This window comes from Poecilia reticulata, linkage group LG5 (assembly GCF_000633615.1).
Source record: "Poecilia reticulata strain Guanapo linkage group LG5, Guppy_female_1.0+MT, whole genome shotgun sequence".
Taxonomy (NCBI): Eukaryota; Metazoa; Chordata; class Actinopteri; order Cyprinodontiformes; family Poeciliidae; genus Poecilia; species Poecilia reticulata.
In genome coordinates, this window is record NC_024335.1 from 5810053 (window position 1) to 5837959 (window position 27907).

The 27907-nt window shown below is 38.5% G+C and overlaps 1 protein-coding gene and 1 pseudogene across 1 annotated transcript in view; both read right to left on the reverse strand.

Annotated features, from left to right (window-relative positions):
* Positions 1-1271: 1271 nt before the first annotated feature.
* On the reverse strand, positions 1272-15411 carry LOC103464487 (kazrin-A-like; annotated as a pseudogene).
* A 111-nt stretch (positions 15412-15522) lies between these two features.
* The window catches only part of LOC103464488 (kazrin-like), a 162909-nt gene continuing 150524 nt past the window's right edge, over positions 15523-27907 (reverse strand). The window contains exons 7-12 of the mRNA XM_008408629.2: positions 24647-24838; positions 21219-21355; positions 20061-20231; positions 17839-18019; positions 17571-17704; positions 15523-16755 (exon numbers count right to left, since the gene is read on the reverse strand). Of these exons, the coding sequence (XP_008406851.1) occupies positions 16585-16755; positions 17571-17704; positions 17839-18019; positions 20061-20231; positions 21219-21355; positions 24647-24838 (986 nt within the window). The 3' untranslated portion in view covers positions 15523-16584. The remainder of the gene's footprint in view (positions 16756-17570; positions 17705-17838; positions 18020-20060; positions 20232-21218; positions 21356-24646; positions 24839-27907) is intronic.

A 27907-nucleotide genomic window follows, 5' to 3' on the forward strand; every position in this document is an offset into this window, starting at 1 on the left:
TATAAACTCAGCTCCTGACTAAAGAAAAGCTAAAAGTAGTTCTGAACTAAAATCTGATCTACAACATGTACCACTGACAGGATGAGACTTTTACATTTATTTTCCCAAAAACCTCAAAACAACATTTTTTTTTGTTTGTTAGCTTGGCTTTAATTATAAACTTTCCAGAACCAGTTAAAAAAAATCTTTATCAATATATAAACAGATAACACTAAAAACTCAAGTTCAATAAAAACTTTAGAATGGATTGAAAACCAATAGAGTTACGACTAAGTCAATTTTGCAAAAGTCTGCTGCCTTTCTCAAACTGAGTCTGTCAACTAACTGCTAAGACCAGATAAATGCTGCTGTCTATCAACCAATGGGTGACCAAACTACACCCGTCTACATACAATCACTTCACTGCATGTTTAGGCCAGTACAGAGAACCAGACAGCAGAAACTCAGTGGAATCAGACGTTAAAGAACAAACTGGTTTAAGGTGGCAGACAGTCAATAACAGCTCAAATAACGGTGTGCTACGTATGCATGGCATCTTTCTGAAAGCACAAAGCCTTGAATCTTTGGAACAACGGAGAGGTTGCTTTGAGAATCTTAGTTCCAATTAAGCCCCAGAGTTACCAACTTGCTGGAAAATCAAAGATCCAATCTTCTCAAACTGGTCTACTGAGCAGGTTTCCACAGTCATTTGAGATTTAAATCACATATCTGCAGGTTACAAATCTAAAGAACGAAGTTTATTTTATAGAAATTTTAAAAGCTGTGTTAGATTCACACATTGTTGTAAACATGTACCAACATTCACGCCAACATTTAGGATTTAGCTTTTACATCCGCTGTTAGTGGAGTTAGTGCATCATGTAGGAAATATGTAGAGCTGTTGACAGTTTGGAGAGGACTATTAAAGTCATAGGTCATGTTAGTCTGTGTGCAAAAAAAAAACCAATCACACAATGTGAAATCCTTCCCTCTTATCCCTCTGAACAGGCTCGAACTCGTCCGATCTTCCCGCTTAAACAGTTTTTGCTGTGTGACTGGAGGCGACGCCTCGAATCTGGCAGCCGAACCAGTTCTGCAGAACATGAGGGGGCAGCGTGGGCTGAGAACATTTCATGTTTTCACAAATATGCAAGCAAAATCCAACTCTGCAACCGATTTATTAATAAAACAGCAGTGTTGCTTTTATTGAGGATGTAAAGAACATTCAGGTTTATACATTATAACTTTTATAACCAAACCACCGTGAAATTTATCAGATGGCAAACATCAAGTTCAGAGAGAAAATTTTATTATAATTTACATTTGTGCAAAAACACAATAATTAGCCTTGATGTAATAGATAAGAGCAATAAGAAGGCAGACTATAACAGATTTAGAAAAGAAAGACTGTCTTATTACATTATGCAGATGTAAAACTATACCCCTGATATCTCTATACTTTGCATCAAAGAAGCCTGAAGGTCTTGATCAAGTTTTTTTTTTTTTGGCTTCATTCATATTCATGTTCTACCTCTACATGAAAATCACATGATACTAATATTTGCTTATAAACTGAGGAAAGTGGGTGAAGTACACTGTGCTGACTCAGCAGAACGCTGACTTCCACACCCATGATCCCGACATTGGAGATGTGCGCTATTCAAAACAACAGCATATGAAACTGAATTGAATTTCCTTCAATATTGTATCTTTAGAATATTATAGTCAGATTTTAAGTTTTTTGTTATTTCTAACCAACATGCTGGTTCATCCCTTCAGATTAAGAGTCTTTACAGTCTTATAGAAACCAAAAGTCCAAAGAAAAACATTGAAAGACCTTCAGAAAAGTCTGGAGAAATATCGCTCAAGACCTATATTTAGACACGTCCTGGAAATGCTTCGTAGTATTTTCAGGAAGTTCATGTTACTCACAAAGACCTGCTGACAAACGGTTATTATGCAAGAAGTATTTATCATAATTTTTACTCATCTGTTAACACTTCATTGTCACCCATTTTGTTCTTACTTTGCAGATTTTACTGCTGGATTTGATAGGTTCGGATCAGATCGTTAAAAAATTTTTTTTTTTAGCTTTTTAAAGTTTGTAGTTTTGAACATCTGCGCCTTCTGATTCTGGTTAAGTTTAAATTTTCATCTGATTTGAGTTCTTATAAAGCACATAATGAGTTCAGGTGGTTAAAAATGCTTCAGCTAATCTCACCAAAGCTCTTTGATTTCAATTATTCTCAGTCCATTCATGGGGGAGGTTGTTGCCATTTTTTGTCTGAAAGATCAAAGCTAAAAACAAAATAAAATAAGGAAAATAGATGATAAAACGTGGCTCTTGATTAATTGATTACGGTGCTATGCTGTTTGAGACAATTGGAATTCAAAATCTACATTTGCTTTTAGGATTTAACCCAATTTTATAGAAAATATAAGACGTTTATGCATGAGGGATTGTTGCTTTGACAATCTTTGTGCATTTACAACAAGATAATTTGAAACATATGTGGACTGAAATATTCTAGTTTGGTAAACGTATTAATTAAATAAAGAGCATGATCCACGGGGTCAGGGTGTTGGCCTGCTCTGCAGTTTACATTCTAGTTTCGGTCAATTCTTATGTAAACATTTAGGTCAGTTTCTGGAGCTTTTCAGTTATTTGTCACACTAGACATGCTGACGGTTTATGAAATACTGGATCATAATGGTTACTAATCATCAACAGCACTGAGCAGCACCGATATTTAAAACTAGTGACTACTCTGTCTGGAGCGAATATCTACGAAAATGATTAACAAATGGCCAGATTGTAAACACGCCTTTTTTTCTTTTGAAGTTGCCACGTCCACCAACTCAAAGGTTGAAAAGACCTCCTTTGTTGTGCTGAAATCAATGCATTTTTAGTTTTTACGTTCACACTGCAGCCTGAAGTGACCCAGTTCCGATTTTTTTGTCAAATAGTAATTATTTTATTTTTGCCGTGGTCGTACACGCTTCCAAATATATGCGACTTGTACGTCACAGTGTGAACTGCTAACGACCTGAAAGTGACCCGCATGCGCAGTAGAGGGCGCAATAATGTCACACATAGATTACAGCATGGATGCTAACGGTGGAGCATAGCTTACAATATTAAAGTTGCTATCCGACCAGAGCCAGCGTATTGACAACTTAACCCTCATTACCGTCCGCCATGGTTGTTTTTTCTTTCTCCTTGCTCGTATCAGGACGCAGAATAGTGACGTTGGTCGAGTATCAATGACGTTCAGATTCAGGTCACATTTAAAAAGATCGGTGGCCTGGGTCGCATTAAAAAAATCCGACCTGTGTTGTTCAGACTGTCATGAAAAGATCAGATGCAGGTATTGTGTCACTTCAGGCTGCAGTGTGAACACAGCCTATTACACACTAAGACTTTTCCCCTAATTCCATGTTGTACATTTGTGGGTTTAAGCAGCAAAGCTCAGTATGACGGTTCAATCAGAGGCAGTATGATGACCTCCCTCAATTAAAAACAAAGTTTGTCATCAATGAATTCAATCTGAAACCAGTGGCAATCCACTGGTTTGCCTGCTGTATCTGCTCTCCAAGGAAGTGAAGTCTATCTAAAAGATGTCGATGCTCACCCCAACAGAGCCAGGTTTTTGGACTCTACATCCAAAATTTGGGAGAGGAAACAGCCTGCATTTAAAACTTCAACCCATGGAGCACTTGAGGTTATTCAGTGAAGTAAAATGGGAGGCAGATCTTTTAGTTATCAGGCTAGACTCCTGCTTAGTCTTTATATCTACTTAAAAGTAGACAGGTTGTTTGCTTAAAGGCTTAATTTTCCAGAATTAAAACATTCCTTTTTGATAAAGCTTATATTTAGAACAACTTAGGTTTCCCCAATCTTCTCTCTCTAGCTATGCTACTAAAGGTTTAGGCTGCTGGAAGACATACAGTAATGACCACATTTCATCATTCTAGCTGCTACATTCTCCTACTACTCTCCAATTTTACATTATTTGCTGTTAATTCAGCTTTTAGCTTCATGTTTTCTCTCAGCTTTTCACTTTTCAGTCGCTACACCTGGTCTGGCGCTCTATTTGGCTGAGATGCTGCTGCCAAAACGTAAAACATTCTCTACAGATGATAAACCTGCCTGTTTAACTCTGTCTCTCTCCTAGACAACGCTACCGAGTGAGCTTCTGCTTYTAAATTAAATTAAAACCGACTCGTTTCTCTCAGAGATGAAGCCACCAAAAAGCTACTACTTGCTGTAACTTTTTACTTTTCTCTGATGTAGAAAGTACTGCTTGATCAGTGCTTGTCTCTTTTTTTTGCGTGTGTATGCTATGTATTTTCAAACAAGCCAGTCAGTCATGGTCGTTAAAGGGGAGTTCTTTCTCTCTACTGTCGCCGCATGCATGCTCAGTATAAGAGATTGCGACACAATGTGACTGACTGTCGCTACATGTTGGTGTAAGAGGAGTGAATGCTGCAAGTCAGTGACTCAATATATTCAACTTGGTTTCCTTAGACAGAAACCTTTAAAACTAATAATGAATAATGAACTGAACTGTGACTTTCTGCTACATGCTGTAAATAAACTGAACTGAATTGGGTTTGACTTGGGTTCATGCCCAAAACAAATCCTTGTTGAAGAACAGGAAGGCATCCCACTGCAGTGTAAGCATAAATTATTAATTTGGCATGTTTCTTGGTTTTCCCAAACGTCAATAATCATATCTAATAAATAGGATTGGCATTGTGAGGGAAGATATGGCGAGTTTTCAGGGGCCTTCTTACTCAACTCTGCTGCTCAATCCACAAATGAATTTTTCTAGCAAACATGGCACCATAAGAGAAATACACAGACTTTTAAACAGTATAATCAACCCGACGCAAAAGTCCTTAACGTTAGTTCTAATCTATGAAAGTAAAAACATGTACAAGTTTTATGTAAACAAACAACATACCTCAGTTCACATAAAGTAGACAGAAGCACTGAGATCATGAGACTTTTTACATAAGGCATCACAGGGGCACCGAGTGCAGTTTTGAGTTATTTTTTTATGATTTCTGCTTGTTTTTATTAATTACATATAAACCTCAGTCAAAAAACTATAACTTAAAAAACAAAAATGACTTTAGACAATTCATTAATGTACAACAGCTACATCAGGTCTGTTGAGGTGCATCATTCCCGCTTACAGAAGTAGATCTGATCTACAGAAAAACGTTGGCTAAACCTTCAGAAGAGCTCCAACCAACGGCACCGTAAACAGAGGAGACCTCCACGGCTCCTTCACACGTTGGTGATTTCGACGCTCTTGAAGGTGTGCATGGGGCTTCCTTTGGCGCGGGGAACAGCGTGAACTCTGGCCTCTCTGGGCAGAGAGCCGCAGTTGCCATGGAAACCCAGGCCACGCTCCACGGAGTGGCTTTCTGCGCGTAACCTCAGCGGACTCTGAAAAGAAAGCACAAGAAAGTAAACTGCTTGTTTGTTTATTTTTCTCCGGACTCAACGCAGTCCCTCCCCAACCTGTTGCTGGAGACTGCTGGTCAGCTGTCTGAAAAAAAGACTTCTCTCCGAAAGAGAGAAAATGTTAAAATATTTTCAGTTGAAGGATTTTGTCTTCTCTGTTTTAGATAAAAGCAGTTACATGATGTCGTCCATTTATGTTTTAAATTTGTGTTTGAATACTGTGGTAGTAGTACTGAAAGTTATACTTACCAAGTATTTTAGTCTAGTTTCTACAGCAAATAATATTAGTACAGTTTAAAAGACAAAACTAACAAGCAACTTTTACTATTATAGTTTCATTATGCATAAGTCTGCTGCCTTCATGGCTCCATCTTGCATCTGGGACCTTCACCACCATTTCACCAAACCATTGCACCACTGGGGACATTTTGTTCTACTTTGCAGAAGCTCACCCGAGCAGCAGAGTGGTCATCAGCCTTGAGTTGGAAAGGTTTGTATCAGAGCAAAAATTATATAAAATGCAGCTGAATGGTAAAAATGATTAATTAGCTGAAGTATCTGATAATAGCTCAATCCTTCTGGTGACAGATTTGATATTTCAAGCTTAAAGTTTTGGGGGGAAGTTTGGTGAGTTCAAAAGCTTCCAGTATTAATTTCAATTGGTTTGTGTCTGAACAGGACTTTGCATGTTTTTTTTCTTTTACTTGATACAAAAAGGAAAAAATATTTATATTAAATGTGGAAACTAGAAATAGCTTAATTTACAGAGAGTGAAGTGAACTGAGTTCCAACTCAACTCAGTATTTTCATGAACTCAAAATGATCTTCCAAAACTATGTTTATGTCTGTTTCTCATTTATTCTTCAGTTTAATTACCGTATTTTCCACACTAAGGCGCACCTAAAAACCTTCAATTTCCTTAAAAGCCGACAGTGCGCCTTATAACCCGGTGCACCTTATATATGGACCAATAATGAGCCACAACAGGTCTAGCAACTACGGTAAGCAGCCGCCGACTTTATTTTTGCCCGTAGAAGAAGCGTGCGGTGCATGCTGGGATAGTTGTCAGAACGCTGGTTTGTTAATAAAGTTTGACTGACCTATTTACCTACGGACCCGATAATCAGGTCGTCTGCAGATCATTTAGCACCACGTTCTCCACGAACATGCTGTGCGCAAATGGAGAAGGGTGACCATCGTCCAGCCACACCCCGGCCCAGTTACGGAAGGCTCTCCTCGCCGACCGAGGGGGGAGGGAGGGCGTGGAGGGAAGAGAGACAGAGACTGCAGCGGCAGCGTGTCGGTTGGTCTGTGTTACCCAGAAAGCAGTTGGGCACAATATCGCAACACCAACACCATGAGTGAAACAATGACTGGGGCAGCCTACTATATAAAGCACTCGGGGATCACTTTATTATTACAAATCCACATTTGTACGGGACGGGTGGCAGCCCTAACTGTAGCGTCTATTCTATGCGCCTTATAATGCTTAATATATGAAAAGTTTTAAAATATTGTGCGGAAAATATGGTATTCTAAAAGCACTAATTGTGCAGTGAGGTATTTCCAGACTATCTTCTCTCTGCTGTAACAAAGAAACTGACTCCAATCTGCAAATTAAAGCCTTCGTGGGTTTTGAGATAATCTCCTAAAACTAAATTGTCGAGGTGTTTAATTTGTCACTGTACTCTTGTTAGCAATGTTGTGCTTTAACAAGCAGAAAGGAACCAGTGACTTCAGCTTTGGACTTCAGACTGGTGGGCTAGTCGTTTACTGATAGGTGAGAAATGACAAGGTACCTTTCCTAATCTCCTGATGGAGGACCTTTCATCAGCAAAGCGGTTAACAGCCACAGGTGAAGAAGAGCTGATAACCTCAGAGCCCTGCTCTGTGTTACTGTAAACAGAGAGGAAAGAGACTGTTTGTCATTTATGTGTCAGAGATTAACAACACAAAAGAATTTATGGGGCGTTTCAGACTAGCAGCAATGTTAATAAATCATTTATTTACTGCACAGTGCTGAAGGGATGAACGTCACCAGCAGGGGGCAGAGTGTTCATGCTACCTGAGCGGGGCGGAGAGTGACTTCATTTCTTCATACAGGTGTCTGTGCAGCATGTGTTTGTTGCTGGGGATTCCCAGAGCGTTGGCCAGGGCCTCTGTGTCGAAGGACTGGTCCAGAGCGATTACTGCACCGTGAATGCCTTTTCCCTGAAGGTTTTCTGCAAACTCCTACAGAGAAAAATGAGGAAGAAATGAGTCACATAAAAGTGTCTGTGATACTAACAAGCACAACACTGTGATGTCACTGTGACCATACCAGGAAAAGAAAGCTTTAAATCCAGTATTTATTTATTGTGGGAGATGAAAAGTTTAACATTTACACTTTAGATACAGATTGATGAAATACAGCTATGTAAAAAATTAAGAGATCACTTATAATGATCAGTTTCTCTGATTTTACTTTTTATAGGTATATGTTTGAGTAAAATGATCATTGCTCTTTTATTCTATGAACTACTGACAACATGTCTGTGATATGCCAAGCAAAAATTTTGTGTTTATTTGCAGAAAATGAGAAATGGTCAAAATAACCCAAAAAACAAAAAAAAAACAAAAACAAATGCAGTGCTTTCTAACCTTAAATAATACGAAGAAAACGAGTCCATATTCATTTAGAAACAATAACACTAATGTTTTAACTCAGGAAAAGTTCAGAGATCAACATTTGGTGGAATAATCAGGTTTTCAATGGGATTCAGTGCAGTGGGCTCTTAGTTTTTTACAGAGCTGCATTTATATCACAAATGTGAAAAGTTTCAATATCCTGTGAAGGTCTACAGTTATAAAACAATGGTGGTGTGTTGGGTTGCTCCTACCTTGAGGTCTATGTCCTTGATCCACTTCATCACTCTGTGACACGTCCAGACCAGCGGGTCCCGGTTTTCATGCTCACATTTTAAGCGCCGTAATTGCAGGGCCTTGAAAAAAAGGAAAGAAAGAAAAGCGACTTCTTAAGAATGTATTTAATGAAATCATGGTCAGGCTTTGATGACACGTTGGTATAATTTTGTTACACCCAACAAACACAAATGTGAACTAAAAATTAAAACCTTGGTCCTTGACTCTCAAATTTTAAAGGATTAAGCGATATTTAATCAGTGTCTTTTTGGTTAAATTTCCTGTCTGCTGTACAGTTATGTGATTTTTTTAAAAAGTACAATTTTCATTGTTATTCACACCAACAGTCAGCCACTGTAGCAAAGTCCATGACCTGACCTCTTTGTCGAAGCTGAGCATCTGCAAGAGCTGGATAGCCAGAAGCAGACTGGTCTGGTGGAAATGGTCGCCGATGTTCAGGAACCTCTCCAGGTCTCTGCGGCTGAGCGAGTTCAGCACCCGACCGTCCACTAAGTTGGTCTGGAAGGTTTGGGAGTACTGAGGCAGACCGACGTCACTCAGCCACGACGTCGAGACCCAATGATGGTCCAGCTCAGATGCTTTAGAAAGTCTGAGGATGGCAAGACACAGATTAGAGACAATTTATTCCACCTAATGAATCAGAGTCAAACATCCAACAGACTGAATAACAGCAGGTATATTATTAAGTTTCACGAGGAGAGAAATAAAAACTTATTATTGATGAACAAGCTTAGACTCTAGACTCTATGTTCAGTTCCAGTGAGGAGTAAGAAGCGGCTTAAAAGCAAATTGTTTTCTATTTTTGGCAAATAAAGTGAGAGAGATCTAGAATTTTAGAAATAACAGGAAGGCTGAATGCAGAACAGGAAAAGTACTCTGTTTTATCCTTTTGAATATTTAACCTCCATCCGTCATGGAAAATTATGAATTTTACATTTTTGGCCTTACACACAATTTGACAGCATCGGTGCTCCATATATAAGATGTTGTGACTTATCTACAGCTATATGTTGTTACATGATTATTATTCACTCAATTTAAAATGATTATATAAATTCATTTCACTTCCATTTTATTTTTTATTTGATTCACTCAATAAAAATATTAATAGTTAATATAACTTCTAAAAGAAATCATGAATGAAAACCAGCAGGAAAAAGTATTGTAGTGACTATTTGTCCAAAACTCTAACTCAAAAATAAAAAAACTTAAGACTTAGAGGTGATCAAAGCAAAAGGTGAATTCAACTCAAATAGTCACCTGATGCTCTGTGGATTCTGGTTTACACAGTGCAAAAAATCAAAAAAGTAAAAATGCAGTTCTTTGTTTGTTTTATTCTATTGTTCAGACAAAACAAGTTACAGGCTTCACAGGATTCTGCTTCTCCTGCTTTGATTCCTGCACCTGTTCTCTGACTGATTGACTGACAGACTGACTGGCAGACTGATGACTGAAGTGACTAACTGATGACTGGTAAAAAACCATATGACCACCCACGTGCATAATGAGCGACCTAAAACCTACTTATACCGTGAAACACCCATATCCCAAACTGAAATTAACTAAGTAAGTGAATTATTAACCAAAGAAATAACAAATTAAAGAAAAATTCTAATTATAAATCAACTAGAAAATAAGCAAAAAAGTTAAAAATAAACTAAATAATCTGAATTAAAATAGAGAAATAGCTCTTACAAGTATTAATCTATATTTTCCCCCTATTCACATAACACGTAATAGTATAATTTTAAAAGGTGAAGTGAAATGTATTTAAATGCCAAACATGATTTATTTTGGAAAGAGGAAGTGTTTTATTTTGAAGCGTGCTTAACCGGATCTGGTTTCATCTTCCTTGCGTTGCTAGGATACGAAAAGCTGTTGTTGTTGTTTTTTTGTGTTGTTTGTTCAAAAAAAAACAAAAAAAAAAACAACATAAATGTTCAGGAAAGAAAACCGAGCCTCCGTTATAACGTCACTGCGTAATATAAGTGACTAATTACAGCTAAAACATGATTTCCAGGGGAAAAAGTAGCTCTGATGACGATTTTCTCTTTTAATTCTCACAGGCTAAAGTTCGCTGAGACATTAAAATCTCAAATTTCTGAAAAAGCAATGTTTGCTTACCCCTGCTCCCCCTCTGCTCTCCTGTAATCCTCAATGGCCAGCCTAACTTTTCTGCGGTGAATTTGATTACTGATACCCAGACCCAGCTCTAAATCCTCATCCGTCAGGCTCAGCAGCACCTAAACAGCCAAAAAAACAAAACAAAAACAAAAACCCCGTTCTTAAAGAAAGGAATACTATTTTAAAATTCATAAAAACATAAAGAAAGGTCGTAAAAGTGAAAGTAAAGGCAAACCTTTCCACTTTTGACATTTTCTGAGCAGGCTCGGATGTACATGGGCATCCCCATGACCACCTCCATCCAGGCCTGGACGGCCCCCGCCCTCCAGTGGGACATGCAGGTGGTGCGGGTGAGCTCCGCCTGCTGGAGGCGGTCCAGCTGCTCCTCCCCGTCCGACATGCTGTGCTGTGTGTCAGAGTCTGGGTTGGTCAGGAGAAGTTAGGGCGCGGCATACAGGAGAGGTTCAGGACCAGAGGGATATGGAAATCAAACACAGTGACGGTCTAAAAAAATCTCCTGAGAATGTCAGGTAAAAAAAAATAAACATGTGAGGCTTAAAGAAAGATCTTTGATTCCAGGAGTTTTGAGCTGGATTTTTGGTATCATTTCATTTGAAGGATTGTGACATGACACCGTCAAGAACAAAACACCTGTCGTGAACATGAAAGAGTCTTCATAGATGTTTATGACTAATTAATAATGCAATTAACTGCATTATTCAGTAAATAATGACACTTAAAGTGCAACGGTTTTAGTGCAAACTTGAATTGAAAGTCCGTTAAAAAATCGATTAAAAGTGTCAACTTTACATTAACAGATATTGACACTTTAAATGCAAACTTGCATTAAGTGTAATTGTTTATGACTGTTTTAGTGAAAACAGTCATAAACAAATAGACTGCTTCACGTTCATGACAGTGTCATATCTGTGTTATGGACACCCCTTCAAATAAAGTGTTACCAATATTTTTTCTATGGACAGATGCATCTCAGTAAATCAGGATATTCATAAAAAAATAATTTATTTTAATAATTCACTGGGTTCATTACACGTGGAGTGATATATGTCAACAGTTTATTTCTGTTAATGAATTAATAAGCATTAATTATACCTAGTATAAGTATGAATTATGCAAGTGTGTGTCTGTGTCTGGTGACTTTTTGGTTAAAACATGCTCGTTTTCCATTCAGTGAAGTTACTCACAGTGGGTATGGTATAAAGAAATTTCACTGAATTAAGAATAGCAATACTTAATAAAATAAATGTAACTACTGTGTACAACTTTGGTAGGGATCAATCATCTTGTGGCTCTGCTGAGGTGTTTGTGTTCTTCAGGTCGGCTGCAGTGTTCTGGTGTTTCTCTCCTTCATATTGTCCATGATCCACTGTTAGGTGCAGGTCAACCCAGTTTGGCCACTGACTGCAGAAACTTCACTCTGAACTTCAAGCAACATGGACTCTGTGCCTCTCAACTCCTAACTGATGAGACTTTTATTTGTAAAAATGAAATCCAATCTGTTCACACTGAGTTCCTCTCCAGTTCTTTTCCTCCTTGACCCAGATGAGACACTCTGGACGTTGTTTCTGGTGCAGCAGAGGAGAAATGTGACAGTTCTAGTCCATGACCTGGATGGACTAGATACGTCTGTGAAGCCCTGGCTACTGCTGCAGTCTCCACCTTGTGCATTTCTCCCAAACTTCCATCAATCCATCCAGCCATACCTCTCTGCTTTCCTGTGCAGAGTTCTGGGGGCGCTGGTACCAATCGACAGCCGTTGTTGGGCCAGAAACGGTCGCAAGTCTCTCCCAAAGTTTTACATGGAATTTGTTTCATAACTCTCCAAAAGTCACTATCATCCCTGTCACTTGTGCAGCCATTTTTTCTGCCACACTTGCTCCTTCCACTCAACTTTCCACTGAACCAGAAGTGATCTGGACCATCTTGGTGAGCAACGCAGCGCAAACACCCCATAGAGAAACCATGGCTTCAAGACCAACAAAACAAAGTATACTGACACTCTTGACCAATGTGCAAGAGAAATGTATATCAACAAAATGGCTGCTGTCAGAATAGACTTGTGTGAGACGGAGAATGAAAACGTCTCACACGGGTTAGCTACTAGTGAACATGAAGAAGTGTGTAAACCATGGAGAAGCTTCATGACCTGAAATCCTACAATCAGTGTTTCAATGGCCTTGTAGAGGATGAACTCGTCATGTGAACGACACGGTTCTGGTGACTGGCAAAGTTAGTACTAACACGTAGGCCATGTTCGTCTTAGCTTGCATATAAAAGCTACATTAGCTAAGCTAATTTTGCTAGTTCGGTAATAAGTACTACTACAGTAAATTTATCTTGTTACACAGATGTAGGTACTCAAAAGTAGTGACTGAGTAATACTTGTAATGTGCTTATATTGTTAAGTTTGACAGGAACGAGAAGAGAGCTAGCGCTAAGCTCATGGCTTGATTATTGTTGTCATAGCAACTACATAGCAACTGTCATGCCAGTTAGTTACAGTATCTACCAAGACGGCTGTCGGCTACAAAGCTCCCTGAATCGAGGCTCCTCACATCAACACTGTTTATATGATGGGAAACAGTCCAAACAGTCAGTGATGACCTTTAGTGACTTTTCCTCCTGACATTTTCCCCCAATAGATTCCTTGTCGTTTTCATATGTAGTATTCCAATTATGTGAAATTTAATTTGTAATGTAATTATTTTTGCTTTTTTAAATTGAATTACTAAAGTCTTTGGACAGAGGCTTCTTCAAAATCGCAGTAATACAGACTGCTACAGGAGATTGTTATGGCCAACAGGTATCACGATCTACAATAACTGAAGAATTTTAATTACCGAGTTACAAGAACATTTAATTTTTCTTTGGAAAATTCTAATAAAGTATTTTTTTAATTTGAATTATTTAAGCACAAAATACATTTATATAGTTTGATTTAGTGAGATGCATCTGCAATCGTAGCTAAACTGTTTATAAATGTTTTTGTTAAATACAAAGATCACACCGTAAATCCACCAGATGGCGCTACAATATTTGTGTTGATGTATTCTGTTTTTTGTTGTTGTTTTTGAATAAACTGAAATCAGCAAACATTGTTTAATTTAAAAAAGTGAGAATAGTCTCTCTGAACATGTCAGGTTGAAGCTAGATTTGTCAAATTTGCTTTGAGATTCACAGCTGACTAAAGTGTTAATTATTATTATTATTATTATTATTAACTATCTGATGAATGTGACAAGACTTACTACCATTAGGAAAATGTATTACAGACACAGGGATCATTCATAAAACCTCATGCTTCTGCCCATTAACCGCCTTCGTGAAAGACTAAAAACACTGACTCATCGTGAACCGACGAATCCAGGGAGATTCGTCTCCACATGCTGACACAAAGGGCTGCATGCAAATCCCAGCCTCACTGCAAACTCCTTCCCTTCTCTTTCCGTCCTTCTTTTCTCCTCAACGAACAGCGACACAAACTTGTGTTTTTCTGAATGGACATGAGCGATATGAATAATCCCCGAGGTGCAGAAACAGACAGCTGGTAATCACAGATGAGGAGTTACTCACTGGCTTAGGAGGAGCTGCCATTAGGGAATGGCAGGAGGAGCGGGAGGAGACACACACGTTAGACTGAGACACAGGAACAGGATTACTCATGGAACAGAACAACGGCCACAACGTGTTCACTTTCTGGTTTTATTTTTAAAATAGGATTTTCATTTCACTTATAATTCACTTGGAAACCTCCTCAACATTTGACTGCAACAGCTGCAGGCAGATAAATATCAGGAATTAACTCTGTTTATCTTTTCTTTACTCTTTAAATAAAATACTTCAATAGATTTCATCTTTTGCGCATGTATTGTTATCCTAATTTACAAAGCATTTTAACAGGTTTATTGGAGCCACATTTGCAGGAATTGAGGAGGGCGTGAACAAAAAAATAAAACAAAAATAGGAACATTCTTAGTAAGTCAGGGTGCAGGCATTGGTGATGCAAGGTTTGGTATAAAAACGGGAAAAGTAAAACAGAAGGGATGTTTTCATGTTGCTTAACTTGACAGGAAATGAACAGATATCTAATCAAAGCAACACGGAGGGACCATGCATGTATTTAAAGCACATTCCTTTGTCTCAGATTGGCACATGTTAGCTGGAAATGAGTCGAGACATTAACAGAGTTACATGGCTGTTGCTATGACGAAGCTAAAGGTGATGAGGTTTAAACTTTTGGCACTTTTTGCACATGGTTTGGAAAGCTAGCTAGCGCTGTGTTTGTGTTTTCGACTCACTGCAGTTGTGCTTTCCATAAAAAGGCTGCTGGTCTGCCTGTGGCTTTCATAAGGCTTAGGGATGTCCCGATCCGATCCAGTCCGGGCTCCGGATCGGTCTGAACAATGGCTGATCTCGTTCTCTGGTCGCCGTAGCAACATTCACAGTTTAGCCCTTGGAGCCCAAGTTTCAACTCTCCGCATGGATATTTCTGCTTATTTTAATTGTACGCAGTAATTTAAATATCTTGTGAGTAAATATATACTGCCCATGTCCCCCTACAACTGGAACCCTAACCCTAACAATCACATTATTTTCGCAATTTACAGTCAATTAAAAGTGTCTCGTCACATGCTCCCTGCTACAGCGGGAGAGAAATTACCGTAATAACCCAATATTGGCTGGAAAGCGCAACGTCTCCCCTTTCAGAGACCGTTGGAATTTTTCAGATTGCGCAAAGTGTCGTGGAATTACGGTAAAGCAAATTTAGCTTGTGAAACTGGGTCGTCGCCGACACTTCAGGTCAAACGGGCGAAACCAGTGACGTGCGGTCAGGGGAGGCAGGTGAGAGCCTCACCTGTCATGGAACATAATAATGAAATCATTTATATTGCTATTTTCACCTTGTGGCTTGTACTATAAAGTACCCATTTTTTTTACTTAGTGTAACCAATTCTGATTATTTTTTCTTCAAAATCGCTGGATTTTTGCAGTTTTCCATTCAAATGCTCAGAAGTGAAGCCGGTGAGGCAGCAGCGAGCTGAGCCTCAGCTGGGATTGCGCAACCTCTCGCTAACTGCCATTAACTGCAATGGCAATCTGCATTACTGGTGTTTTTCAGAAAAATGTACTTGTATGGGACTGGTTCTCATTGGTTTTAGTCTGGCATTATATGACAAAATAAAGCTATAAATACTATGAGTTTTTTCACAATCCAGGGCTGAGCTGTTTTCTGCTTTGACGCCCGAGTTCAGAAACTTTTGATTTTGAAATTTTCCTCAAATTTCATCTAGTTGACCTGGGTTTCTCATCTCACAGCGGTAGAGGAACGGCAGCAACAGAGAAAATTGTTGGCCATTTCAAGTTTCACCTGAAATGATCGATCGGGACATCCCTAATCGTTTTCAGTATAAAATGCAGGAGATCTTCAAACCCCTCCCTGCTGCACACAGTGTAATATGAATGAACACGAAGCAGATCAACATAAAGTCCCAAAGCTTTCTTCTAATGCTTCCTGATGTGTTGCAGGAAAAAGATTTAAAAACTGGCAATAAAAAAAGGAGAAATAAATGCTGCAAACCATGATGAAAGCAAGTATAGAGTAACAAAACCCAGATAACATTAACATTTAAACACTATTTTTCACAATAGCTCCTATATGTACATATAAACAGCAGTCCTTCAAGTCTCTATTTATAAAAAAAAAACATAAAACATGAAGACATTTAGAAGATAATACAGCATAAACATGTCTACTCATTGTAATAACCCTGTATATATATTTATATGCATGTAAACATATATACATATGCATACATGTACAACTATAAATATATATATTTAATTTACAAACATACATTTTTCTTGGGTTGTGTACTGTACATTTACGGCAACAGCAGTCTCTGTTTTCATCAAAATCCTCCATCTCCTTCCTCCAGACACACAGTTAAAACATGGGGATGTCCACATGTAACACACACACACACACACACACACACACACACACACACACACACACACACACACACAAACACGCACACGCACACACACACACTCATTCAGCTTCACCAGTCGGCATCCTCCTCTATGTAATAATCAGGGGTGGCTGTACCATCAAACAAGCCGGGGTCCAGTGACTTGCGCTGCTTTCCTCGGGTGAAAACCCGTGACAGAGATCCCAGAGTCATCTTGTCCTTCTTCTTCTTACGCTTCTGGTCTTCTAGGTCTTCCATGGACTGAGACGGAGACAGGAGACATGCAGGAGCATGCAGTGAAATACACAAACACAAACCCTCAGGCGTCTACTAAAGTAAGTTTGATGTGAATGTTTTTGTTTTCGTTCATGAATCCAGGTTACAGACTGGTTCTAGGGTTGTCATCTAATGTCGAAAAAACCTCAATTTTGCAATTGTTTCCATTAAATAAGAAATTAAATTGAAATCATGCGTGATTAAGCTTGTTAAGTCGTTAAAAATCATGACAGAGACGGATGTAAACAGTTATATGAGAACATATCCATCATCTATCAGCCAATCATTGGATTAATTAATGTGGCATCAGGTTTTAGATCACTGAGGGAAATCTTCAACCTGCTCTTCTCGACAGAATTGTTTTAATTCAGTTTCACTGAAACTGAGACCCCAATGGAAATATAAAAATGTGCAAAATCTTCAAAAGCCTTTATCTCTGATTAAACGATATTATCATCGGTAAACTTATCTATTTACTCAGGTTTTTACTGATGCTCTGGATAAAAAATAATGCTACAAAAAGTCCGTAACGTTTAAGAAACGTTAAAAGAAATGTTATTTACATTGATTATAAAACCATAACTTTTTCTTTGATTGATGCATTGCAAAAACGTGAACAGGAGTAATTCAAAGAGCTTGGAAACCAAAATATTTCTTTAAAATAACTGAATAACCACTTATTGATCAGTCAGACTGAAGCCACCAAGCTGACAGGACAGAGAAGGACAAACCAAAGGAAAGGAAGAGAAGAGAGGAAACCTTGGAGGTGCGGTTACTGGGGCTGCTGGGGCATTTCTTACGTTACAGAGGGAGTGCGTCCGATGACGAGGTGAGTTGATGTCGCTGGGTGTGGACGAGCGGTCCCCGTCAGCTGCTGAGGCGTCGGAGATCACAGACGGCTGGCGAGTGTGGCAGGGGCTGATCCTGACCACAGCTACACACACATCCACACACATTGGAAATTCCCCACAGTTAGTTCAGGAAACCTCCAGAAAGCCCTCTGTTAGTTCGCTGACTGACGGAAACACCAAGCAAGATGGCGGCGCTGCAGGGCGGCGCGGCGCTTACCCTGCCGGTCAGCGTTGTGTCCGTGGTAGAGCGTCTGCTGGCTCTGCCGGATGGCGGCGGTGAGCGGCAGGTCGGCCTGCATCACCCACTCCTGGCTGCCGTTCACCAGCGGCTCCGGCTGCACCACCAGCGAGTGACGTTTGGGGACGTCTTTCGTCAGCGTGGCCAGAGACTGCTTGGCCTGGAAAACCAAGACACACAAACATCACAATTTATTTTTATTTAGTTTTACTTTCAGATTTAAAAGCCACAAACTCTAAAATGATTAGTTTTAGCATCGGGAATAATCAATATTGTCTCAGGAATATTGATCAGACATTTCGGAATTAAGAAAGAAAACTGTCGTCGTTTATTTCAGTTTAAAGATCCATCAGGTTGGAGTAACTTTCCTCACTTAGATCTACAACAACACAAAATCTTATTTTCTATTGAAATTATATTAAGACATTTAAAATAAGACACAACTAACTTATAAATATTTCTTCAGGAAGACTCTGAAGCTTGGTTTAGGTCAATAATTACTTAATATTGATGAAAAGGTACTGCTTCCTTTGGCAGATTATTTTACTTTTCTTTTTTTTTTAAGGTTTTGTTGGCTCTAGTGGCCTTTATTTGAAAGTAGTTTGACAGGAAGGAGGGTTGTGAGAGAAGGGGAATACATGCAGCAAGCGTCACCAGGCCGGGAATTGAGCCTGTGACCACCGGCATGAGGACTAAGGCCTCAATACATGGGTTGAGCTTTTGCCCCTGTGCCACCACAGCACCCCAGATTATTTTACTTTTAACGAGACATTTTTCCCTTATTACAAGTGAAATAATCTGACAGTGAATCCCGTATTTTTTCAGGAATATTAAAGAATTACTGACCTGAAACAAGCTTCATATTTGACTGAAAAGTTTCCTGCAAGTTAGTTTTGTCTTATTTCAAGTGTATTAAGATGACTGCAGTGGAAACAAAAAATACTTTGTAAGGTTTTGTGTTTTTACAGTGTAGCTTGTCTTCCTGTTGAGAAGTATTAAAGTAAATTAGACTGAATATTAAAGCTCATTCCACTGTTCTTTAGATTTTTATCTGTAAAATAAATCATGTTGCTTCTACTTCTCACTATTTAAATTAATTGACAACTTCTGTTGATCTGTGATATAAAATCTGAAGTTTTAGGTTTGTTGTAACACAGCAAAATATAAAAAAGTATGAGGGGAATTTACATGTTTACAAGGAACTGAATACAAGAATAAAACCTATAAATAAAAGGATAAGAGTAAAAAGCTGTTTTATTTTTTACTAATTTAACCATTTAAGTTTACTTCATACAACAGACCATACTAAGAAAAAATAAAAAGAGAAAACAAAATGACGAGATTAAAATCATAATATCAGGAGAATAAAGTTGTAATATGAAGACTTTATTCTTATACGACTTTATTATTGTGAAATGACTTTATCCTCTTCATTTTATTACTTTAATCTCATATTTATTTTTTTATTTTTGTGGTGCGGCACTAATAATCAGTGGAAACGTCAAAATTGATAACTACAGAAAAAAGTGATACATTTTTCTGATCAGCTCTAAATATTCAGGTAATAATTCTTTGTAAACCACCTCGTTGTTACATTTTGTCACAGATTATTTATTTACCAAGTTATTTATGATTTGAAGTCAAAACTGGTTAATCTCGTGAACTTTGAACACTTTTATTGACTGAATGTTTCGCAGGTCAGTGACCTGCGGTATTTTCTCTTCAAACGATCAGCTTCAGTCCTGAAAATGAAATAAAAATCAGCTAAAGAATCAAATGAAATGCACAAATAACTAAACAGTACAGCGTCATGCTTTTTATAAACGTTTCCATCTTTGAAAATGCTCAGTGGCACCTAGCGGAGGGGGAGAAGGAAATGAGAGTCGACGGATTGATATTTAGCTACGGATTCGGCGGCGATGTGCCAACAAATCAGATCTGCACTGCAGCTTGATGTGAGGGTCTGTGGGCGGCTGCGACTCGCGACGGGAGGAGAGATTAATGGCTCACAGAGTGGCAGCTGAACCTCGAAGGAGCCGACGCGCCGCAGAACAAACACACACACACACATCCTCCTGCTAACCAGAGGAAGTTCTCCACAGAACCCATCCCGCCGCCACGTTCACATCTCACGGATTCTGAGAAAATCTTTCACTGATGGCGTGTTTTCTCTGCGACTGCTAATGTTCACGATGACTCACCATGGTGAGCTCGGCCTCCAGCTCCTTAATCCTGTTCTCCTTCATGTCAATCTGAGAGCGCAGCATGTTGGCCTGCTCCGTGGATTCTTTGGTTTGCCTCCTCAGGTCCCATTTCTCCCGCTCCAGAACATCCTTCTCCTTCGCCAGGACTTTCACCGCATCCTCGCTCTCCTGCAGAGACACACGCAGAGCAGTCGCTGATTAACGACGGAGCTGCTTCAATTAATCGCAGGAGCTACAAATGCAATAAAGCTGCTGCACACTGCAAAGACACAAAATATTACCAAGTGTTTTCATCTGGTTTCTAGTGCAAATATCTTAGTACAGTTGAGAAAACTAATTTACAAGTAACTTTTCACCAAAGTACAGAAGCTTGCGTTAACTAAATAATTCCTCAATATTTATTGAAAAGTACTAGCTCATCTGGTAGATTATCTCACTAATAACATGTTACTCTCTGTCACAGATTATTTATGATAATCAGGGATCATCTCCTGAATTTTGAACACTTTTGCACACATATTTCTGTTGGTCTGTCAAATAAAATCACCAACGTTTGTGGATAAAATGTCGGAAAGTTGAAGTGTACTTTCCAGACTATAGAGCACACCTCACTATAAGCCGCACTCACAAAGTTTTTTTTTAAAAAAACCCTGGAAATGTACATATATAAGCCGCACCGGGGTATAAGCCGCTGGTATCTCCGCCGCTCTCGGTTTTCCATAAGGACCCAGCAGAGGGCAGCAGAGGGCTGCGTCCTAATAAATCTGCCATTAAGCCCACCGTCTCCAACGCTGAACCATGGATTTGTTCACGCCGAGTTTACGTGCAGCGGTTATCAATCTGTACTGCCAGATCGATAGCCCTCAACTTAAAAGCTGCATCATATGAGTTTGAAGAAATTTCTCCGTCGTGTCTGCTGCTAGCATGTGCTTGTTCTAACTGAAAATGAGCAGTTTCTTCTATGATTTCCAATTTTGACTTCCAATGATTCACTTCCTGCTAAAGAGCCCCCTGGCGGTTGAAGAAAAATCCACAGAAAAGCCGCATTGGGCTATAGACCGCATGGTTCAAAGAAAGGGGAAAAAGTAGCTGTTTATAGTCCGAACAATACGGTAAATACTTTTTGTAAACTTCAGAACACCGGGCTGCTTTTACCTTTCTGTGCTGGTCATAGTTTCGTATGAACTCCCTCAGCTGCTCCTCTCTGCTCTCCAGTGTCGTGTACAGCTGCTGCATCTGATTCACCAGCTCTGATTTTTCCACTTTTAGCCGCTTCCTGTCCGCTTTCATGGCTGCAGCACAAACACAGACAGAGACGCTCACAACAGCTTTACAGTCAGAGCAACACAACACTGAGCAAAAGACTAAAAAAATGCTTATGACAGATCATGGGACAGAGGGTTATGATCTAAGAGGAGACGGAAATAAAAGAACAATGTATTAGAAAAACCAAAAAGAGTTTTTAGATATCAGTGTGTGAGATAAATTATGAGCTTAAACAAAATACAAATATAAATAAAAAACTGTTCAAAAAGGAGCTTATTGGGAAATATGTTGTATAGGATGGTTTCAAACACCAAAAATATTATTGATATAAAAATGTATAAATACTTTTATAAAAAAAAAAAAATAATGCTTTTGTTTTAATTTTTATAAATATAAAAAATAAATGTTTATTTTATATCTTCCTATCAGCAAGATATAGAAGATATAAAAATTATTTTTATATTTACATTTAAGAATAAATTTAAAAAAGTTAGATTTTTTTAATATAAAATTATTGTTTATTTKTAAAAAAAAAAAAAAAAAAAAAAAAAGCATAAATGTATAAAAGTGAGGTTTAAGTGTCATTCAATGTGGGGATAATTTATGTTTATCTGGTAAGGTGATATTTAAATGCTTGAGTTTAATCTTCTACCTGCTCCTTTTTGAGCAAATCAAGTAAAATTACAAGTCAATTTACATGATAATTAGTTTTATTACTGTTTTTACTTTTTGACTGACATACATAAAGATGTGTAACTGCGGCTGAAAGCCACTGGGTGGCGCTGCGTCTTCTGTTAATGAAAATATGCTTTTTTTTTTTTCATTTTAAATCCGCCAGAAGAAGCAGGTAATCAACACAAAAACAAGAGGCACAGCTGGACGCTCCGATTCATCGGAGGCAGCATCTTCAGAAAGCGTGTCGACACTCATTCCCAACAAGTAGGAAAACATCTGATCGTCTTTTCCCAGATCCACACCGAGACGAAGCAGCTCGGCGGCAGCAACAAGTGGGCAAAGAGGGAGGAAACGTGTCTTCCTGAGGAGGAGAGAGCCGCTGCTCATTCATGAGCCGTGTGCGACTCCAGCTGCATTCCTGCTGCCAGAGATCACCGCGCTGTTACCGCGGAACCCGGAACCTGTTCTGCGGGAGTCGGTGACGGTTACCGGGCTTCCAGCTCAGCACCCGCGGCCTGCTGAGGTCTGAACAGGAAACCAGGGAAACCACCGATAATCACCGCTCCTGTCAGCCACTTTCATTTTAATTCCTCTCATCCAGCACAAACATCTCATTTTGTTGTTTTCCTCTTCGTGAACAACACATTTAAGCATTTTTATCTCATTGCACTTGAATTAAGACAAAACTAACATAAAAGTAACAGCAAGATATAGGAGCTTGTTTTAATCACTGATATTGATGAAAAAATAGTTCAGCTCTGGAATGTTTTTTTTTACCTCATGATTATTATTGAATTAAAACATAAGTATTGTTGTTTCTAAATGATTATAAACTTGTTTTCCTTACATTATTTGAGGTCTGAAAGCGCTGCATCGTTTTTGTTATTTTGACCATTTCTCATTTAAATATTACATTTTTGCTTGGTTCTTCAGAGACATGTCAGTGGTTCGTAGAATAAAAGAACAATGTTCATTTTACTTAAACATATAAATATAAAGAGTAAAATCAAATAAACAGTGCTCTTAATTTCTTTCCAGAGCTCTCTATATATTTGCAGATTATTCCATTTATAAGATGGGAAAATTGTCTTGTTATATGTAAATTTATCTGCTAATGTAACTAGAACTTTCTCATAGATATTAAGGGATTATTTACTTAAAACAAGGGGCTGTTTTGTTGATAAATTACTTGTAAGTTAGTTTTGTGTTAATTCAAGTGCAATAAGATATTTGCAGTGGAAACTAGACTAAAATATATTTGTTGTTTTTGCAGTGCAGGGAAGAATAAGAAAGAAAGGATCCAGTGATCTCACCGATATGAATAAAAATGTATGATTTATGTCGGTAAAATCTGGCTCTGCTGAGCAGCTGCTGGCTGCTCATCAAGGACAACACCTACTTCTCAGAACGAGCAAAATATGAACGAGTTCTGATCCAATTAAGTTCATATTTGATGACTTTTGTTGTGAACTGATGTCAGCATAAAGAAACTGAACAGAACTAGAGTCACATGAGAGACTCTTGATATTATTCAGACAGTAATTTACATTTATTCCTAATGAGGCGTGTCAAAGGTTAATGAAGTGAAACAAACATGGATGACTTTAAAACAACAGCACTGGTAGTTTCTGTTCTGAAGGTAAAACTACAACATGAAGAAGATATTAAAATATAAGAACACTGGTTGGTTGGGTTAAAGTATCATAACACAATACTGTCTTATTATTTATGATTATAATGAGGCATTAAACTGATGTTTAACACGACTTCAGGGATGTTTAAGAAAGGAGTAACAGTATACTTCAGTGCACTGGGTTTTCGTTTTACTGAAGCCTCATATTGACAGACCAGAGGTTGATTTTCCACACAGATTAAATTAGACTAACTGTTTCCTGTTTTAGGTCATTTTGGATTAACTCATCCTTAAATTAATTGGTTTCCATACATTTTAGTTTAATATTTGCCCTTTGAACTGACTTTTTATGTATCTGAGAGTGTAAGTTTCATCTTGTTCATCCTGTGTAGATTAAAAAAAATCCACCAAACAATTTCTGTTGATTAAAAATAATTGTAGTTAAACGTTGCGTAACAACGACCGTCTAAAAGAGAAACAGTCAAATAAAAACTTTGAAGCAGAAAAACGCTCATGGTATTTACCTGAACCACTATTAACTTGAAGAGTTTTAGGTAAGGCTGTCACAAAAAGCAACATGATTAACATGAGCTTAATAATTTCTATTCTGATTATTAATATTTCTGAGGAGCATCTTTAGTAACAGAGACTTCATAATCCATTTTATTTTGGTTATGATTTTGTCTGATTTGTATCCCTGTCTTGTTTATAGTTTTTGGTTGTTATAATTTATTTTAGATATTTAAAATGTCCTCCAGTTCTTTAGGGTTCTTTAAAGTTTATTGCTCTTTCAGAGGGTGAACCTGCATTGTTACACTATATTCCTTGAAAATGGTCTCAAAACAATAATAACAGGACAGTTTATCCTCCAGCAAACTTTAGTGAACAAATTTCCCGTAAACTGCCTCAGTTATTCTGACTCTCCTTTACCGAGGAGCTGTTTGTTTTGAAACCCAGCTGTGTTTGCTGGAAACAAAAGGAGCGCGTTGGAAGAGGCGACTCTCCTGACCTTGTAAGGCCTCCTTGGCGCGGTCCAGCTCCTGCTCCCTGTCACCCAGCTGGGCCCGGAGCTCGGTGGCAGACAGCAGGTTGGCGGAGCAGCCGCCCTGCGTCTCCTCCAGGTCTTTGCTCAACATGTCCTTCATTTGCCTCAGCAGGTGGACCTCCTCCTGAAGCTGGACCACCTCCTCTCGCAGCAGCGCTGAGGGGCAAAACGAGCAAAGATTCAAAAAACAGACACAGGACAAAAGTAGAATACTGGTATATCTGGTATAGATAAAAAAAAAAAAAAAGCTTATTAAAACCAAAATAAATGCTTGAATGCTTGATAAGGGTGCACCGACTTCTGGACGATATTTCTGATCTTTTAAAAAGCATGACCTGCTGCCGATTCAAATTTTGGTCAAGACCAAGTTTTTTTATCAGAAATGTTGCTAAATACAGCAAGAAAGTCGCTGAGATGGTTAAAAGTGGGTGACTATTGTTACCTGCAAACACCTGGTGGTCTGTAGGTCAAACCTCTCTAACCGGACAGCAGAAGAGGACAGTGGTTGATTTCTAGACTTTTCCCAAGATTGATAAGATCGGCTTCACATGTAAGGATCGGCTGATCCCAAAATGAGGAGATCTGGGCCGAGTTACTCAGTCTTTCAAAAACGTAAATCACAAAACGAATCCAAGGCTGAAAATGCTGATGGATGGCAGTGAAATAGCAGCATCACTGCAAAAACACAGAATCTTACAAAGTGTTTTTGGTCCAGCTACTAATGCAAACATCTGAGCTCACCTGAAATATGACAAAACCAACAAACAAGTAACTTCTCAGAAAGAAACGGAAGCTTGTTTTAAATCAATTATTTCTTATAGTAATAAAAAAAAGTACAAGTTCCACTGACAGATTGTTTCACTTATGATGAACCAGAAGCAGCATTCAGCTTCTATGCGCCACAAATCTGGAACAAACTTCCAAACACTGAGCTCCTTTAAATCTAGACTAAGATCCACATTTTTAGAGTTGCTTTTGAATCATAATAAATGAAACATCGATCAACACAGTTGATGATTTTGGTGATGTCTGTTCAGTTGTTGACTGGTGCTTTTATTCTGTAAGGTACTTTGAACTGCCTTGCAGCTGAAATGTGCTACACAAATAAACTTGATTGATTGATATGAGAAAGTGTCCTATTACAAGTGAAATAATGAAACTAGAACATTTTCACAATTATTAAGGGGTTATTAACTGAGAAGAACCTCCTATATTTTGCTGAAACGTTACGTAAGTTGGTACAAATAAGACAAAACTACGATATTTCCAGTAGAAACTGGACCAGAAATAGTTGTTAATGTTTTGTGTTTTCGCAGTATGTGACTGCTTCATGCTGTGTTTTCTGCCCGTCTTGTGTGCTATGCCTCCCAATCAGCAAGGGAAAACACCGGCAAGCAATCAGGAGCAGGAAACTAAGGAGACGACACTCTGGAATAAAGAGTGATCTCATCCGCTGGTGCAGGCTGACAAGCTCGTGCAGCCAGAGCACAGAAACGACAAAAAAAACAACGACCAATAAAGGAAACCCATACCAGCAACAGTGTCATAATGATTTATATTGGGAACGGGAGGTGGAAGGTCTGTTCCAGGAGAATGCACGCTTTTTATAAGGGGAAAGAAAAATGAAAAAAGGCAGTCAACCAAAACATTCAGCTTTTGGAGGAAAAACCTGAAATGATGAATTCAGGAATTCTGGAAATGTGACTGAACACATGTGCAATCCGGAAAACATCATTTCAGAGATTAATGGGATCTAAAGAATGGAGATTTATGAACCTTAAACAACGCACAATGAACTACTCGCATGCAGTGAGTACAACACAGCGTCGCCCTTTGTCATATTTGATCAAATTAAGAGGAAATTTAGCAGAAACAAGAGTGGAAACCTCCATAGGGAGCTGCACGGAGCTGATCACTGAGGAAGCAGAAATGCAAAAGTGTCTGCATGTGAAAATGAGAGAAGGTCTCTGCAGCCAGACGCTGCAGCAGCTCCGATAAGAGGCGCAGGGGCAGTCCATCGCTCTCTGTCACTGTGGAGAGCCCACCAGGCTGCGACTAACAGAGTTACGTCCCAGAAAGAACAATCTTTCACGTCCTTCTCCTGGTTCTGATCCACTTATTCCTCTGTTTAGCTGCAGGGCTCTGGCATGCCTTCGCCTCGGGCCGAGCCGGCAACACCTTTGATCATTCAGGACGTTTTGGAGGCGGTTTTAGCCGTCCGTGTAATTTTGGAATCTGTCGCCCTGGCCATTAAAGATCAAACGAGAGAGCAAAATAAAAACGGTGAGGATTGTCTTTTTGTCATTTCAAAAAGGTTTCGTTCTCTCACCGTTTCATCAGTGTTGGCTCAAGTTTGGGAGCCGAAAACGTAAATTTCACGATGTTTATCCATTGTTATCTATGACTTTCAGCTAAACCCACACACTGCAAAAACACACGAGCTTACCAAGAAGGTTTTGGTATAATTTTGAGTACAAATATCTGAGTGCACTTTAAATAAATTACAGCATTTGAATCGTCCAAAATAATTCACCATGTGTATTTTTTTTTTGGTTTTGTGTAACTTCTCTTTCCTTTTTTTTGTGCAACAAATTGAATTATTTATTTTAGATAATAGTATTAAAAGTTAATGTAGAATGCTGGTTTCACTGCAAAAACACCAAATATTACCAAAATGTTTGTGGTCGAGTTTTTACTGGAAATATCTTAGTTTTGTCTCATTTCTTGTGCACTAACAGGTAAAATTTCAGCAAGATATATTATTTTGTTTTAACATCATTATAAATGAAATAATCTGCCAGAGAAATGAATACTTTTTCATAAATATTAAGGGATTATTGCCCTAAAACCAACTCCTATATCTTGCTGAGAAGCTATTTGTAAAGTAGTTTTGTCTTATTTCAAGTTTACTAAAATATTTGTACTAGAAACTCGACAAAAATTTTGTGTTTTTGCAGTAAAACCAGCATTCTACATGAACTTTTAAAGCTAAAATCTAACATGAAACAGGGTTTAAATAAGTCAACATGTTGCATAAACAAAAGGAAGGAGAATTCACGCAAACAAAAACACACAAGGTGAATTATTTTGGATGATTCAAACAGTTTCACAACCTTTTCACTCTTCTCTTAAGGTCAGAACTGCAGCATACACAACAGATTGTCCCACTTGAGCCGTGAATCTCTACAGCTCCTCCAGAGTGGCCACATTGTTCAGATTCATCCA